At 42.5% G+C, this 14,303-nt stretch overlaps 1 protein-coding gene across 1 annotated transcript in view; it reads left to right on the top strand.

The window, feature by feature from the left end:
• LOC115090396 (inter-alpha-trypsin inhibitor heavy chain H4-like) overlaps positions 1-14,303 on the top strand; it is a 236,158-nt gene that overhangs the window by 208,511 nt on the left and 13,344 nt on the right. Inside the window, exons 23-24 of the mRNA XM_029599426.1 lie at positions 8,338-8,512; positions 10,889-11,043. Coding sequence (XP_029455286.1) covers positions 8,338-8,512; positions 10,889-11,043 — 330 coding nt within the window. The remainder of the gene's footprint in view (positions 1-8,337; positions 8,513-10,888; positions 11,044-14,303) is intronic.

Consider the following 14,303-nt stretch of genomic DNA (forward strand, 5'->3'; position numbering starts at 1 on the left):
AAAAAATCGTTAAAAATCGATAGTCAGGGCAAAGGTAGCGCCGGCGCCATTTTGAATATTGGCAATATGGCCCGAGTGCAGGAGGTCGCTCCCGGACACCCGCTGGACTTTTGGCAAGTCTTGTGGGGGTCAGGAGGCCCCCCCCCAAGCTGGCCAAAAGTCCCTGGGGGTCCAGCGGGGGTCCTGGAGCGATCTCCTGCACTCGTGACGTCGGGTGACAGGAACCAAAATGGCGCCGGCGCTACCTTTGCCCTGTCACATGATAAGGGCAAAGGGCCACCGGCGCCATTTCTCAACGCAGCCGTGGCTCGAGAGTGGGAGATCGCGTCGGGACCCCCCCCCCACTGGACCCCAGGTAATTTAAAACATTTTGGGGGGTTTGGGAGGGTGGGGGATTTGTTTTAAAGGGTCGGGGTGGGTTTTAGGGTTGTTTTGGTGTGCCGGTTTTCCCACCCTCCCCCGATTTACGATTTATGATTTTTTGACGATAAATCGGGGGAATTGCTACTGTATCACGGCTCTAACGATTTTTGACGATTTAAAATATATCTGACGATTGTTTTAAATCGTCAAAAAACGATTCACATCCCTACTTTCTATACATTTCAAGGGTAATTTTCAAAAGCATTTACCCATGTAAAACATGGTTTCATGCGCATACATGGGCTTTTTGAAAATTATCCTGGCGATTGTATGTGTAGAAGTACACATGGAAGTGATTTTATGTGTACTTCTCTGCGTATTTTAAACATATGTAGAGGTGAGATGGGAAAACCATTTAAGTGTATATTTTTGATTATAGGAAATATGTGCATAAGTCTACATGTACACATTTACACCGGCTCCCAAGCAGGAGTATCCCACACCAATTATCATAGCGGACTTATGCGCAGAGGTCCTCTTTGAAAATTGGAGCAGAGGTCTGTATGTATTTTATACACGTGGGATTCAGCCCTATGAGGGTTGTTATAATATTACCCTCTTAAGAATTACAGTGTGGTGTTAGCCAGTATTAATTCCCAGACTCAGTATTCTGTTTTTATCTCTGTGCTTCTTTCTGTGCCACTAAATTTATTGTTGCTGACTTTTGGATACAGATTGGAGAGTCCAGGAAGTTTATTCCTACCAAATTATTGTTGTCTTCACTCGGAGAGTCAATGGAAAAAGCTGAGCGCTAAAATTGTGCACTGAAATTCAAAGCACAGTTTCTTAATGCACAAGTTCATTTTATTTTAACTCCTGATGCAGGAAGCTAATGTTATGTTAATGCATCGAGAGTTGAAAAATGTGTCAAACCAGGTAATATAGGCACAGAAAAAAGTCTTAGCACACAGAAAAGCAAGGTAATGCAGGGAAAACATGGTTTATGTGGAGAAAACATGTTTTCCATGCATAAAAGCAAGTTTGCTTACCATAAACGGTGTTTCCGTAGATAGCAGGATGAATTAGCCATGCTGTCATGGGATCTGCCAATCAGGTCCGGGAGGTGGAGCTTTGTTAAGCAGAGGTTTAGCTTTTTGTCTTTGCAGCTGTGCGTGTGTTCCCGCACAGGAAAGTAATAGATTCTCCTTAGTCTGTGATTAAGCTGTAGTTGATTCGAAGAAGCGGTGACTGCCAGGTAGGAGGGCGGGTCAGCTTGGCTAATTCATTCTGCTATCTACAGAAACACCGTTTACGGTAAGCAAACTTGCTTTTTCCCGTTGATAGCAGGGCTGAATTAGCCATGCTGTCATGGGAGTCCCAAGCTCCCGATCACATTGTGATACATATAGCTGGACGTGATCTGAAGAAGTGTGGTAGTCACCTTGGACAGGAGGATAGAGATTGCAGGATTGCTTGCCCTATCTTCGCATCCCTGGTCGCTTGCTGATCAAGGCAGTAGTGCGATGTGAAGGTATGGAGTGATGACCATGTAGCTGCCTTACAAATGTCTATGGGTTGTACATTTCGATGGTGTGCCCATGAAGTTGCTAGTGCTCTCACTTGGTGAGCTTTGGGTATAGAAGACAGATGTAACTTCTGCTTGTCATAGCAAAATTGAATGCATTGTACTATCCAGCTGGAAATGGTATGTTTTGACACTGGTAGTCCCGGTGCTTTTGAATCAAATGATACAAATAGTTGAGAAGCTCGGGATTCCAATTTTATTCTCTTTTTGTAGTAAGCTAACGCTCTTTCACAATTCAGCTTATGGAGTAACTTTTCCCTTTCATTGGCATGAGGTTTAGGAAAAAAGATTGGTAGTTCTATGCTTTGGTTAAGATGGAACTGCGAAACTACTTTTGGTAAGAAGGATGGGTGAGTTCTGAGAACCTCTTTTTGGTGAAAAAACTGCAAGTATGGTGAATAATGGACTAGTGCTTGTAGCTCGCTGACTCGACTTGCCAAAGTTACTGCTATTAGAAACACTATCTTCCAAGTAAGGTACTTTATATGTGCTGATTCCATAGGTTCAAAGGGGGAAAGCATGAGTTGTTCCAGGACTGTGTTGATATTGTAATCACAGGTCAGATTAGACAACACTGAACATATAGCCATTATTGTGAAACTATGTTACCGAGCTTATCAGGCACCTCCATTACTAATAATAAGAACAGATGCATGTACAATTTACTATACGTGCCTCTATGTAAACCGTTGTGACGGTAATATACTGAACGATGGTATAGAAAAGATTTTAAATAAATAAATAATTAAATTCCATGGAATTGGAGGTTTTGAAACTGGAGGACGAAGATGAGAGAGTTCTCTAATGAAACGGGATAGTCACGGATGATTGGATATCGGTGTATCATTTAATGGTCTATGGCAGGGGTGAGCAATTCCAATCCTCGAGGGCCACAAACCTGTCGAGGTTTTAGGATATCCTAATGAATATGCATGACATAGATTTGCATACAACTGACATGAACCGGACCCTCCTTGTTTGTTGATGTAAAACATTGCTACTTGATTGTCCTTGTAGATCATGACTCTACGGCCCTTTAGGTAGTCTTGAAAAACTTGTAGAGCCCTTCGGATCACTCTAAGTTCCAACAAATTTATCTGTAGGGTTTGTTCTACGCTCCCCAACCCTTCCGCAATGCATCTGTGGTTAGGGCTGCATTGTGCGTGGGAAGACGGAACAGTGCTCCCTTGGAGAGGGTGGAAAAGCCACCATGCTATGTCCTTCCTCATCTCGGACATTAATCTTATTTTCTGTGTTAATGGTTATGTGTGTTGTCTCCACTGACGTTTCAGTCCCCACTGCAGATGTCTCATATGTAGTCTGGTATTGGGAACTGTGAAATTGGCTGCCGCCAAGTGACCTAAGACTACTAACACTTGTCTGTCTGAAGGTTTTTGAGTGTTGTTCAAGTGATGCAGAAGCTGACGTAGTTGTACCTTTCTTTCCGATGGGAGGTATGATCTGCTCCGAGTGGTGTCCAGATATGCTCCTATAAACTGCAGCTGCTGTACTGGTTGCAGATGTAATTTCTGAAAATTGATCACTGTTCCTAATGCTTGTAAGCATTGTATTATTCTTTGGAGATGATTGATCAATATTTCCCGAGTCAAGGCTATTATGAGCCAATCATCCAGATATGGAAAGATTGTCATACCCTGTTGTCTGAGATGAGCCCCCACCACTACCATGCATTTGGTGAGCACCGTGGGTGCAGCCGATTATCCAAAGGGGAGTACCTTGTATTGGTAGTGCTGATGTTTGTACCGAAAACATAGGTAACGCCAAGAGGATGGATGGATTGGAATGTGAGTGTATGCATCCTTCAGGTAGATGGAGCACATCCAGTCATTGGGTTGCATTAGAGGAAGAATTGACTTTAAGGATACCATTTTGAATTTCTCTTTGGCCAGCAATTTGTTGAGTTCCCGAAGGTCCAGGATGGGGCATCGATGTTTCCAGCGCCGTAGTCTGCGTCAATGTTTCCAGCGCCGTAGTCTGTGTCAATGTTTCCGGCGCCATAGTCTGTGTCGATGTTTTCAGCGTCGTAGTCTGCGCCGATGTCCCCGGCGCCGTATGCTTCAACCTCTTCGGCACCATGATTGTCTGTGCTGCCATTGTCGGGGCCGTGGTATGCGCTGACTTCCTTGGTGCCATAATTATCTTCGACGCTGTCGGCGTCGCGCTACGCTCCATCATTTTTGGCGCCGCACTGTGCATGGCTAATTCATCCTGCTATCTACGGAAACACCGTTTATGGTAAGCAAACTTGCTTTTATGCATGGAAAACATGTTTTCTCCACATAAACCATGTTTTCTGTGCATTACCTTGCTTTTCTGTGTGCTAAGACTTTTCTGTGCATATATTATCTGGTTTGACACATTTTTCAACTCTCGATGCATTAGCATAACATTAGCTTCCTGCATCAGGAGTTAAAATAAAATTAACTTGTGCATTAAGAAACTGTGCTTTGAATTTCAGTGCACAATTTTAGCGCTCAGCTTTTTCCATTGACTCTCCGAGTGAAGACAACAATAATTTGGTAGGAATAAACTTCCTGGACTCTCCAATCTGTATCCAAAAGTCAGCAACAATAAATTTAGTGGCACAGAAAGAAGCACAGAGATAAAAACAGAATACTGAGTCTGGGAATTAATACTGGCTAACACCACACTGTAATTCTTAAGAGGGCAAATTTATAACAACCCCTCATGTATTGCGGAAGGGTTGGGGAGCGCAGAACAAACCCTACATATAAATTTGTTGGAACTCAGAGTGATCCGAAGGGCTCTACAAGTTTTTCAAGACTACCTAAAGGGCCGTAGAGTCATGATCTACAAGGACAATCAAGTAGCAATGTTTTACATCAACAAATAAGGAGGGTCCGGTTCATGGTTCCTCTGCAAAGAGACATTGATTATCTTCCAACATGCTCATCAGCATTGCATACATCTGCAAGCCACTTACCTTCCAGGAGTGGTGAATACATGAGCGGACAGGTTAAGTCGAATCTTTCATCCTCACGAATGGACACTCAATACAGACATAGCCCAAACCGTCTTCAAGCAATGGGGAACATCTTCGATAGATCTCTTCGCAATGGAGATCAATGCTCAAGGTCCCAAATTCTGCTCGATAAGACCCAGCAAACTCTGGATAGCTCAAGATGCTTTCCTCATCCCTTGGACGACAGGCCTCCTATACGCCTTTCCTCCCATACCTCTGATAGCAAGAACGATTCAAAAGTGCATAGCGGACAGGGCTCAATTGATACTCATTGCCCCAGCCTGGCCGCGACAACCATGGTACAGTTTCGTTCTTCGACTATCTCTAGAAGAACCAATATGTCTACCGAATCGTCCAGATCTCCTGCTTCAGGATCAGGGGACTCTTCTACACCCGTTACACGCATCTCTCCACTTGACAGCATGGAGGTTGAACAGCTCCTGTTAACAGAACAGGGAGTCTCTCGGTCTGCACAATTCATTTTATTAGAATCCAGGAAACTCTCAACAAGGAAGAACTACAACTACAAATGGAAACGTTACTCAACTTGGTGCATATCCAATAACGTATCACCAATAGACTGTCCACCAGAAAAACTCATGGATTACCTTCATACATTGTACGACACTGGACTAGCCACATCTTCCATTAGAGTTCATCTCAGTGCCATAGGCGCATACCATAGACCATTAAATGATACACCGATATCCAATCATCCATTACTATCCTGTTTCATTAGAGGACTCTCTCATCTTCGTCCTCCAGTTTCAAAACCTCCAGTTCCATGGAATTTATTTATGTATTTATGTATTTATTTATGTATTTATTTAAAATCTTTTCTATACCATCGTTCAGTATATTACCAACACAGCGGTTTACATAGAGGCACATATAGTAAATTGTACATGCATCTGTTCTTATTATTAGTAATGGAGGTGCCTGATAAGCTCGGTAACATAGTTTCACAATAATGGCTATATGTTCAGAGTTGTCTAATCTGACCTGTGATTACAATATCAACACAGTCCTGGAACAACTCATGCTTTCCCCCTTTGAACCTATGGAATCAGCACATATAAAGTACCTTACTTGGAAGGTAGTGTTTCTAATAGCAGTAACTTTGGCAAGTCGAGCCAGCGAGCTACAAGCACTAGTCCATTATTCACCATACTTGCAGTTTTTTCACCAAAAAGTGGTTCTCAGAACTCACCCATCCTTCTTACCAAAAGTAGTTTCGCAGTTCCATCTTAACCAAAGCATAGAACTACCAATCTTTTTTCCTAAACCTCAAGCCAATGAAAGGGAAAAGTTACTCCATATGCTGAATTGTAAAAGAGTGTTAGCTTACTACAAAGAGAGAACAAAATTGGAATCCCGAGCTTCTCAACTATTTGTATCATTTGATTCAAAAGCACCGGGACTACCAGTGTCAAAACATACCATTTCCAGCTGGATAGTACAATGCATTCAATTTTGCTATGACAAGCAGAAGTTACATCTGTCTTCTATACCCAAAGCTCACCAAGTGAGAGCACTAGCAACTTCATGGGCACACCATCGAAATGTACAACCCATAGACATTTGTAAGGCAGCTACATGGTCATCAGTCCATACCTTCACATCGCACTACTGCCTTGATCAGCAAGCGACCACAGATGTGAAGATAGGGCAAGCAATCCTGCAATCTCTATCCTCCTGTCCAAGGTGATTACCACACTTCTTCAGATCAAGTCCATCTATATGTATCACAATTAATGTTATCGGGAGCTTGGGACTCCCATGACAGCATGGCTAATTCAGCCCTGCTATCAACGGGAAAAAGCAAGTTTGCTTACCGTAAATGCTGTTTCCGTAGATAGCAGAATGAATTAGCCATGCTGACCCGCCCTCCTCCCTGGCAGTCACCGCTTCTTCGAATCAACTACAGCTTAATCACAGACTAAAGAGAATCTATTATTTTCCTGCGCGGGAACACGAGCAGCCACAGAGACAAAAGGCTAAACCTCTGCTTAACAAAGCTCCACCTCCCGGATCTGATTGGCAGATCCCATGGCTAATTCAGTCCTGCTATCACGGGAAAAATAAGATTTATGCATGCAAAAACTGTGCAGATATTCAGTGGCAAATTTAGCCATTTAGTATCAACTGAATATTCAGATAAAAATTAACCGGTTAACTTCATTGCTCACTGGCTCTTTGAAAATCTTTCTTACAGCTTGAATGAAGCCATTGGTTCACCTTGATCCCATACTGGTTGATTTGGCATCTATATAAGATGTCCATCGATATAGGTCTTCTTCCCATAAACCAAGTCTGGGGAATTTTGTAGCTATGATTCAGAGCAGTGTTTCTCAAGCCAGTCTGATTTTCAGAATATCCACAATGAATATGGATGAGAGAGATTTGCATTCAGTGGAGGCTGTCATGCATGTGCATCGTGGATATCTAAAAATCAAACCAGGACTGGCTTGAGAAACATTGATTCAGACGATGACAAAAATCCCTGTTTAGCTATAAAGCAGAACTGCTAAATGAACCTAAGGAAGCACAAAAACAGAGAATATGTTGACAGATAAGGCCCACATAATCTACTCCATTTCCTTCTTGTTGTAATACTGTAGGCCTCACTTAATCTCTGGTGTTGCTTTTACTCCTTTGCAGATACTCTGTGCTTCCCCCAGGCTTTCTTGAATTCTATTGTTTTTGCCTCCCATCACCTCCACTGGGTATTTGTCCATGCATCCACCATCCACCCTTTTCTTTTTTTGAGCCCAGCTTCCTCTTAACTCCTTTGGAATTCCCACTCAATCGGAACCGGGGTTGAATTCCAGCACATGAATCTTCATTCACAAGGACGTGGGGGTCATTATTCTCCTGTATTCTATCCCCACCCCCATGTCAATCTCAGCCCAGTCATATCGCAGCTACAGTCTTGAGCTGGGGCCATGCCCCAGGGCTACATCTGAAATTCTCAGTCCTAAATGTAGATGATGCCCAGGACTGCCTAACCCCAGGAGCTGTGAACTCCCACAGCATCTCTACCCTTCTACGGCTTAGGGAGTGGAAGATCTGACCCGGGAATCAAACCCAGGTCTTCTGCATAACAGCACACAGAATTGGCCCTGAGACAATGGTTCAACCCTATCCACTGCCCTTTCTGTGGGGAAATCTTTCCTAATATTCCTCCTGAGTCTACCTCCTCTTCTTGTATGCTTTCTTTTCTACTGAAAAGTGCTTGCTTCTTATGCATTGTGTATACTTTTGAAATACTTGAATGTTTTTAACCATGTCTTCACTATCCCTCCATCTTTCTTCTCCTCTGGGGTCTATATCCTTCAGTCTCATTTGCTGCTTATGTTACTGCATATAGTTTGATTTTTTTCAGGAATCTGGGTGACTGGTAAGCTTGAAAGAACTGGCAAACGCTTTAAATCATTTGGAATTACATACAAGAATCCAGAGATGAATTTGTCAGTAACAAGGGATGAAATCATCTTGCAGAATCAGACTAATGCAGTCCTCCTCTTTTGGAGCCGCACTGACTCAGTTGAACTGAACAGGTAAGAAATCCACCATTGTTGAAATGTTCACATAGAAGATTGAGATTATAATTGATAGAAAACTGAACTACCAATCTATCCTATGACCCTAGTAAGCAGAGACAGCTCAATGAAATGCTTTATAATACCTGGCCAATCCACAATAGTGAATTTACCCTCTTGGCTGCCTGTAGCCATAAACAGCGGACAACTCACTCCACCCTGGACTGGAGGGGACAGGGATCCCCTTCAAATTCATGGCTGGCCCCGGGAAGGGACCCCCCTGCTATGATGCAGTATCACCACTGGAATTTACTTCCACTAGCATGGCACCCATAGACAATTGTGTTCCACTCATGGATCGAAGGACCTGTATTTAAAGAGGGCGGGGGACCACCGAAGGATCTGTGAATGGGCGCTGGCTCACAGATCCCCTGCATTGACCCTATCGTTCTTTCCAGGCATGGAGAGAGGAGTAGTGGGGTTGATGGTGGTCTACAGGGGGAACAATAGGAGGGAAAAGTCCAAGAGTCAGGGTTGGCCAACCATTCCCCTGTTCGAAATAATTTTTAAGACCCTACTTCAGTGAGAAAATAAAAGGTATTGAAATCTTCTTACCCCCTCACCACATTTTCCCCACACCTTTCATTTTCTTTCCCTCCTCACCACTTTTCTCCCATCTTTCTTAATCTTGTGTCCCTCCAAATGCTCCTGTACTTTTTTCTATTCTATATTAAGGGCCTCTACTGCCTTCTGTGCAGACCATAGCTGTTTCTGTCTCAGACACAGATCAGGCCACTGCATTTTTCTGCTTTCTTCTTGTCTGTCTTTTCCTAACTACTTTACCAGCGTCTACTTTCCATTTTACATTTCTTCTATTTCTTTTATCATGATCACTTCTTCTCCTACATCTGTCTCCGATATTGATCTTTTCCTTTTATCTTTTTTACAATTTCTCTCTTCTTTGCCTTTAAATCTCTCTTACATCACCACTCTCTGTATCCACTGACACCTGGATCTCACCTTTTCTTCTTCCTTACTGCCTTTCTATCTGATTGGTTTTGATGAGCAGAATGAAACCATTCAATTGATAAGTAGAAACCTGCTCTGCCTGCTGAAGTCAATCAGCATGAGATTCTTACTGTCCCAGCAGAATGTACAGCTTGCACACTCTGTGGTGGTGTTCCTAGATCTCAGTAGCCCAAGATAAGTCCTGCCTCCCCTTCCTAGACACAAGTAGCAAGGGCCCTCATTAGTCTGATCCCTCATCCTGGCTCTCTCCTTCCCTCACCTGCTCCTCCTCCTTCCTACCCCTTCCGATGAGGGCATTTAGAAGATGAGGAGAGGCGAGAACAAGACTCCTTCCTGTCCTGTTGCCTCTGACTCCAAAATGGTGCTGGATGACCTCTCATATTCTCCTTTGCTCTATCCATGAGTGTGAGAGGTCGGCTTGTGCCAATGGAGTGGTAGTCTTGCTGCTCCATCTTCTAGATGCTTTCATTGAAGGGGTAGGCAAGGGGAATATAGAAGGAGAAAGGAGGGGGACCAGAGAGAAATCAAGTCAGTGAGTCTCTTTATTGCTTATATCCAGGGGTACCATGGTCCACCAAGACCGCCTGCTACTTGTGTTGGGGAATGGGAGGGGGTGTTTAGGCCACTGAGGCCCCTTGGTCATTGCATCATGATATGATGAGTGTATGTGATCAGTGAACCAGTGAGTTGAGGGAGGCTCCAAGGGCAGGGTCTCCCCCCAATTTTAAATATTAATCTGCTGACCCTACAGACAAACTAACATTTAATCTTGGAGCAGGTGTTAAATTTTAGACCTCACCTAGCCCACACTACATTACAAATGGAGGAGAGCATACCATACTATTTAGTGGGCACACACTAAAGCCTAATTTGCATCTTATATTCTTTAATTTACATGCCTGTATGTGCTAATTTTAGTGCATACACACTAATGCTTTCCTGCACCAGTTTAGCATGCATACTAGGGTTGTAGTGCATAGTAAGCTATTCCACATGCATGCTAAATGGCCTTAGCAAGCTCACTAACTGCTGTTTTCATGTACAGAAACTATTGGTCGTATACTATAGATCTTGAATACTTATACTGAGAGGGAAGGACCACTGCAATGGGAGGCAGAGCAGGGACAGGAAGTACTATGATGTAACTTCTAGTTTAAAGCTACTGATGTCAATTATATTCATGAGCATGTGTACCCACAGTTCATGACTGCTGCAGAGTATAAGAGAAAGATTATAAAGAACTGATGATCAACTCACAACTCCTCTTTAAAAAAAAGAACCAAATAGACACAAATCTTACCAGCCATCATGTCATCAATGTCAATGGGATTTGTAAAGTATTTAAGAAATTATTTTCCTTCTTAGCCTGAAGGTTTCGGTTGAAGAGGAAGGAAGTCTCACAATCACTGCTGAAGACAGAGCAACAATAATTATTTCATATATAAAGCTTCCTAAGCGCCTTCTTAAATTATCCATAATAGATGGTCATCATTTCTCCAGCAAAGTCAGTGGACTCATTGGTATGTATTATCCATTCCAATAACTAAATCACCGACTAACTACCATAAAAACATAAGAAATGCCATGCTGGGTCAGACCATCAAGCCCAGCATCCTGTTTCCAATAGTGGCCAGTCCAGGTCACAAGTACTGGCAGATCCCATGAAGTAAACTTACTTCCTGTTACTAGTTCTCCGGGATAGCAATAGCTTTCTTTAGTCTACCTGGTTAAGAATGTTTTATGAACTTTTCCTCTAGGAACTTGACCAAACCTCTTTTACCCTCAGCTAGGCTAGTCCTCTGGCAACAGGATCCACAGTTTGCTGGTTGTTAATGTCGTGGAGTATCCCCTTGTTTTAGTATTATTTGAAAGGGTAAATAACTGTCCTTTATTTACCCGTTCCACCTCACTCATGATTTTACCTTCAAGAAATCTCCAGAAGGATTTTATCCATTGATCTACTTCACTGGTGGGAGCCCCAGTCTGTTTGTGAATAAGAAAGATGGTATTCTCCATCTGTGTGTAGATTACTGGATCTTGAATTGAATAACAGTCCACAACTGATACCCTTTGCTTCAAATTCAGTGCTCATTGTTCAGGGAGCCTATTTCTTTTCCAAGTTTTTTTCTGAGAAGTACTTACAACTAGTTTGATTCGGGGCTGGGAATGAGTTGAAGACCAAATTTTAAACTTATTATGAACATGTTGATATCTTTTGGACTCACCAATTCACCAACCACATTCCAGATGCTGATAAATGTCATCTTCCATGATGTGTCAAATCTCTATGTTATGGTCTATCTGGATGGCATTCTAGTGCAGGGGTGACCAACTCCGGTCCTTGAGAGCCACAAACAGGCCACATTTTCAAGATATCCACAATGAATATGCATGAGGTAGATTTGCATGAATTGCCTATATTGTATGCAGATCTATTTCATGCATCTTCATTGTGAATATTCTGAAAATCTGGCCTGTTTGTTTTGAGTACCAGAGTTGGCCACCCCTGTCCTAGTGTATTCAGAAAAAAATGGAAATTCATGATCATGTGACCTCAGTTTTGAAGCAGTTGCAGGAACATGGGATCTATGCAAAAGCAGAAAAATGCTTGTATTACTTGGCATCCATGGAATTCTTGTGCTATATGCTTTCAGCAAAGGGAGTGCAAATGAACCTAGGAAAAATGCAGGCAGATTAGTACTGGGAAACTCTGAGGAGTATCTGTGATATGTTTTTTTTTTTTGGATTTGCAAACTTTTCTCACATATTTATTTGGGATTTCTCCAAAATTGTGCCATCCTCCCACCACCAGTGTGCCTATTGAAGAAAACTATCCTGTTCTAGTGGACCCCCAGAAGCTCAACATGTTTTTGACCACTTAAAGCTAGCTTTCACTTCTGCTCCCCTTTTGGTTAATCTGACCCTGCAGTTTGGTTAATCTGACCCTGCAGTTTGTCTTGGAAACTGATACCTCTGAGATGGCCCTAGTCAGTACTGTCCTGGCAGCAAGGGCCTTGCCAAGAATTACACTCTTGTACATTCTTCTCCCATAAATTTTCACCTGCCAAACCAAACTATGCCACTCTGGATAGGGAATTCCTGGTCATAAAATTAGCCTTCCAGGAATGGAGGCATTATCTGGAGGGAACACTGCAACCTGTACATGTTAACTGACCAGTGCCGTGTAGAATACCTGTGATTAGCAAAGATCTTGAACCCTCAGCAAAAGCACTGGGCCTTCTTCTCATGATTTGACTTCCATCTCTCCTATCACCTCAGAGCTCAGTATGGAAGACCAATGCACTGCCCCAGAAAGGAAAGCACTACCTGGGATTCCTTGCAGCAAAGGAAGCCCTCTCTACAGGTATCATTGATTTCAGCCAAATTGTCAAAGCTACATAATATCACAATTTTCTGGCCCTAATTCATGTCACAGGAAGCAAAGATCTCATGGTCCAAACTGAGCTGAAAGAATACCAATCATTGCCAAGATCTTCATGAAGAATAATTCTACTTTTAGCAATATGTATATGTGCCCATTGATCCTACTACATTGGAGAGCCATTGTCACTACCATTACTTCCATTTGGTTGGGCTCTCAGGCCAGACTAAGATCATCTGCCTGTTGGCTTGAAAAGTTTGTTGGTCCAAACTAGCCTCATGTATATAGTGCAGTATCTTTGATCCTGTGAGCTATGTACTTGGACATATTAGGAGCTACCACCCCAGGAAAAAGATCTAGGCATCATAATGAAATCATCAGCTCAGTGTTCTGAGCAGTCAAAAAAACAAACAGAATGTTAGGAATTATTAGGAAGGAAATGGTGAATAAAATGGAAAATGTCATAATGCCTCTGTATCATTCCATGGTGAGACCGCACCTTGAGTACTGTGTACAATTCTGGTCATCGCATCTCAAAAAAGATTTAGTTGCAATGGCGAAGATACAGAGAAGGGCAACCAAAATGATAAAGGGTGTGGAACAGCTCCCCTATGAGGAAAGGCTAAAGAGGTTAAGGCTGTTCAGCTTGCAGAAGAGACGGCTGAGGGAGGATATAATAGAGGTCTTTAAAATCATGAGAGGTGTAGAATGGGTAAATGTGAATTGGTTATTTACTCTTTCAGATAATATAGAAGGACTAGGGGGCACTCCATGAAGTTAGCAAGTAGCACATTTAAAACTAATCAGAGAAAATTCTTTTTCACTCAACGCACAATTAATCTCTGGAATTTGTTGCCAGAGGATATGGTTAGTGCAGTTAGTATAGATGGGTTTAAAAAAGGTTTGGATAAGTTCTTGGAGAAGTCCATTAACTGTCATTAATCAAGTTGACTTACAGAATAGCCACTGCTATTATTGGCATCAGTAGCATTGGATCTACTTAGTGTTTGGATTCTTACCAAGTACTTGAAGCCTGGATTGGCCACTGTTGGAAACAGGATGCTGGGCTTGATGGACCCTTGGTCTGACCCAGTATGGCAATTTCTTATGTTCTTATATTCTTATGACAAAGTCCTACACCAAGTTGCAGAAATCTCCTCTAATCCCTGGATAGTGATCAACTTGGACTTCATTACTAACCTACCCCTTTCATAGGGAAATACAGTGATCATGGTGGTTTTTGGCCAGTTTACAAAAGTGGCCCATTTTAATACCCATCCAACTTTATTCTTGGGAGACGAAACAGGCGAGACCATTTTTCACCAGGTATTCAAGCAATATGGATTCCCAGACCATATTATCTGTGATCAGGAACGCAGTTTATCTCAAAATTCTGGA

The sequence above is a fragment of the Rhinatrema bivittatum genome, chromosome 4 (assembly GCF_901001135.1).
Source record: "Rhinatrema bivittatum chromosome 4, aRhiBiv1.1, whole genome shotgun sequence".
Lineage (NCBI taxonomy): Eukaryota > Metazoa > Chordata > Amphibia > Gymnophiona > Rhinatrematidae > Rhinatrema > Rhinatrema bivittatum.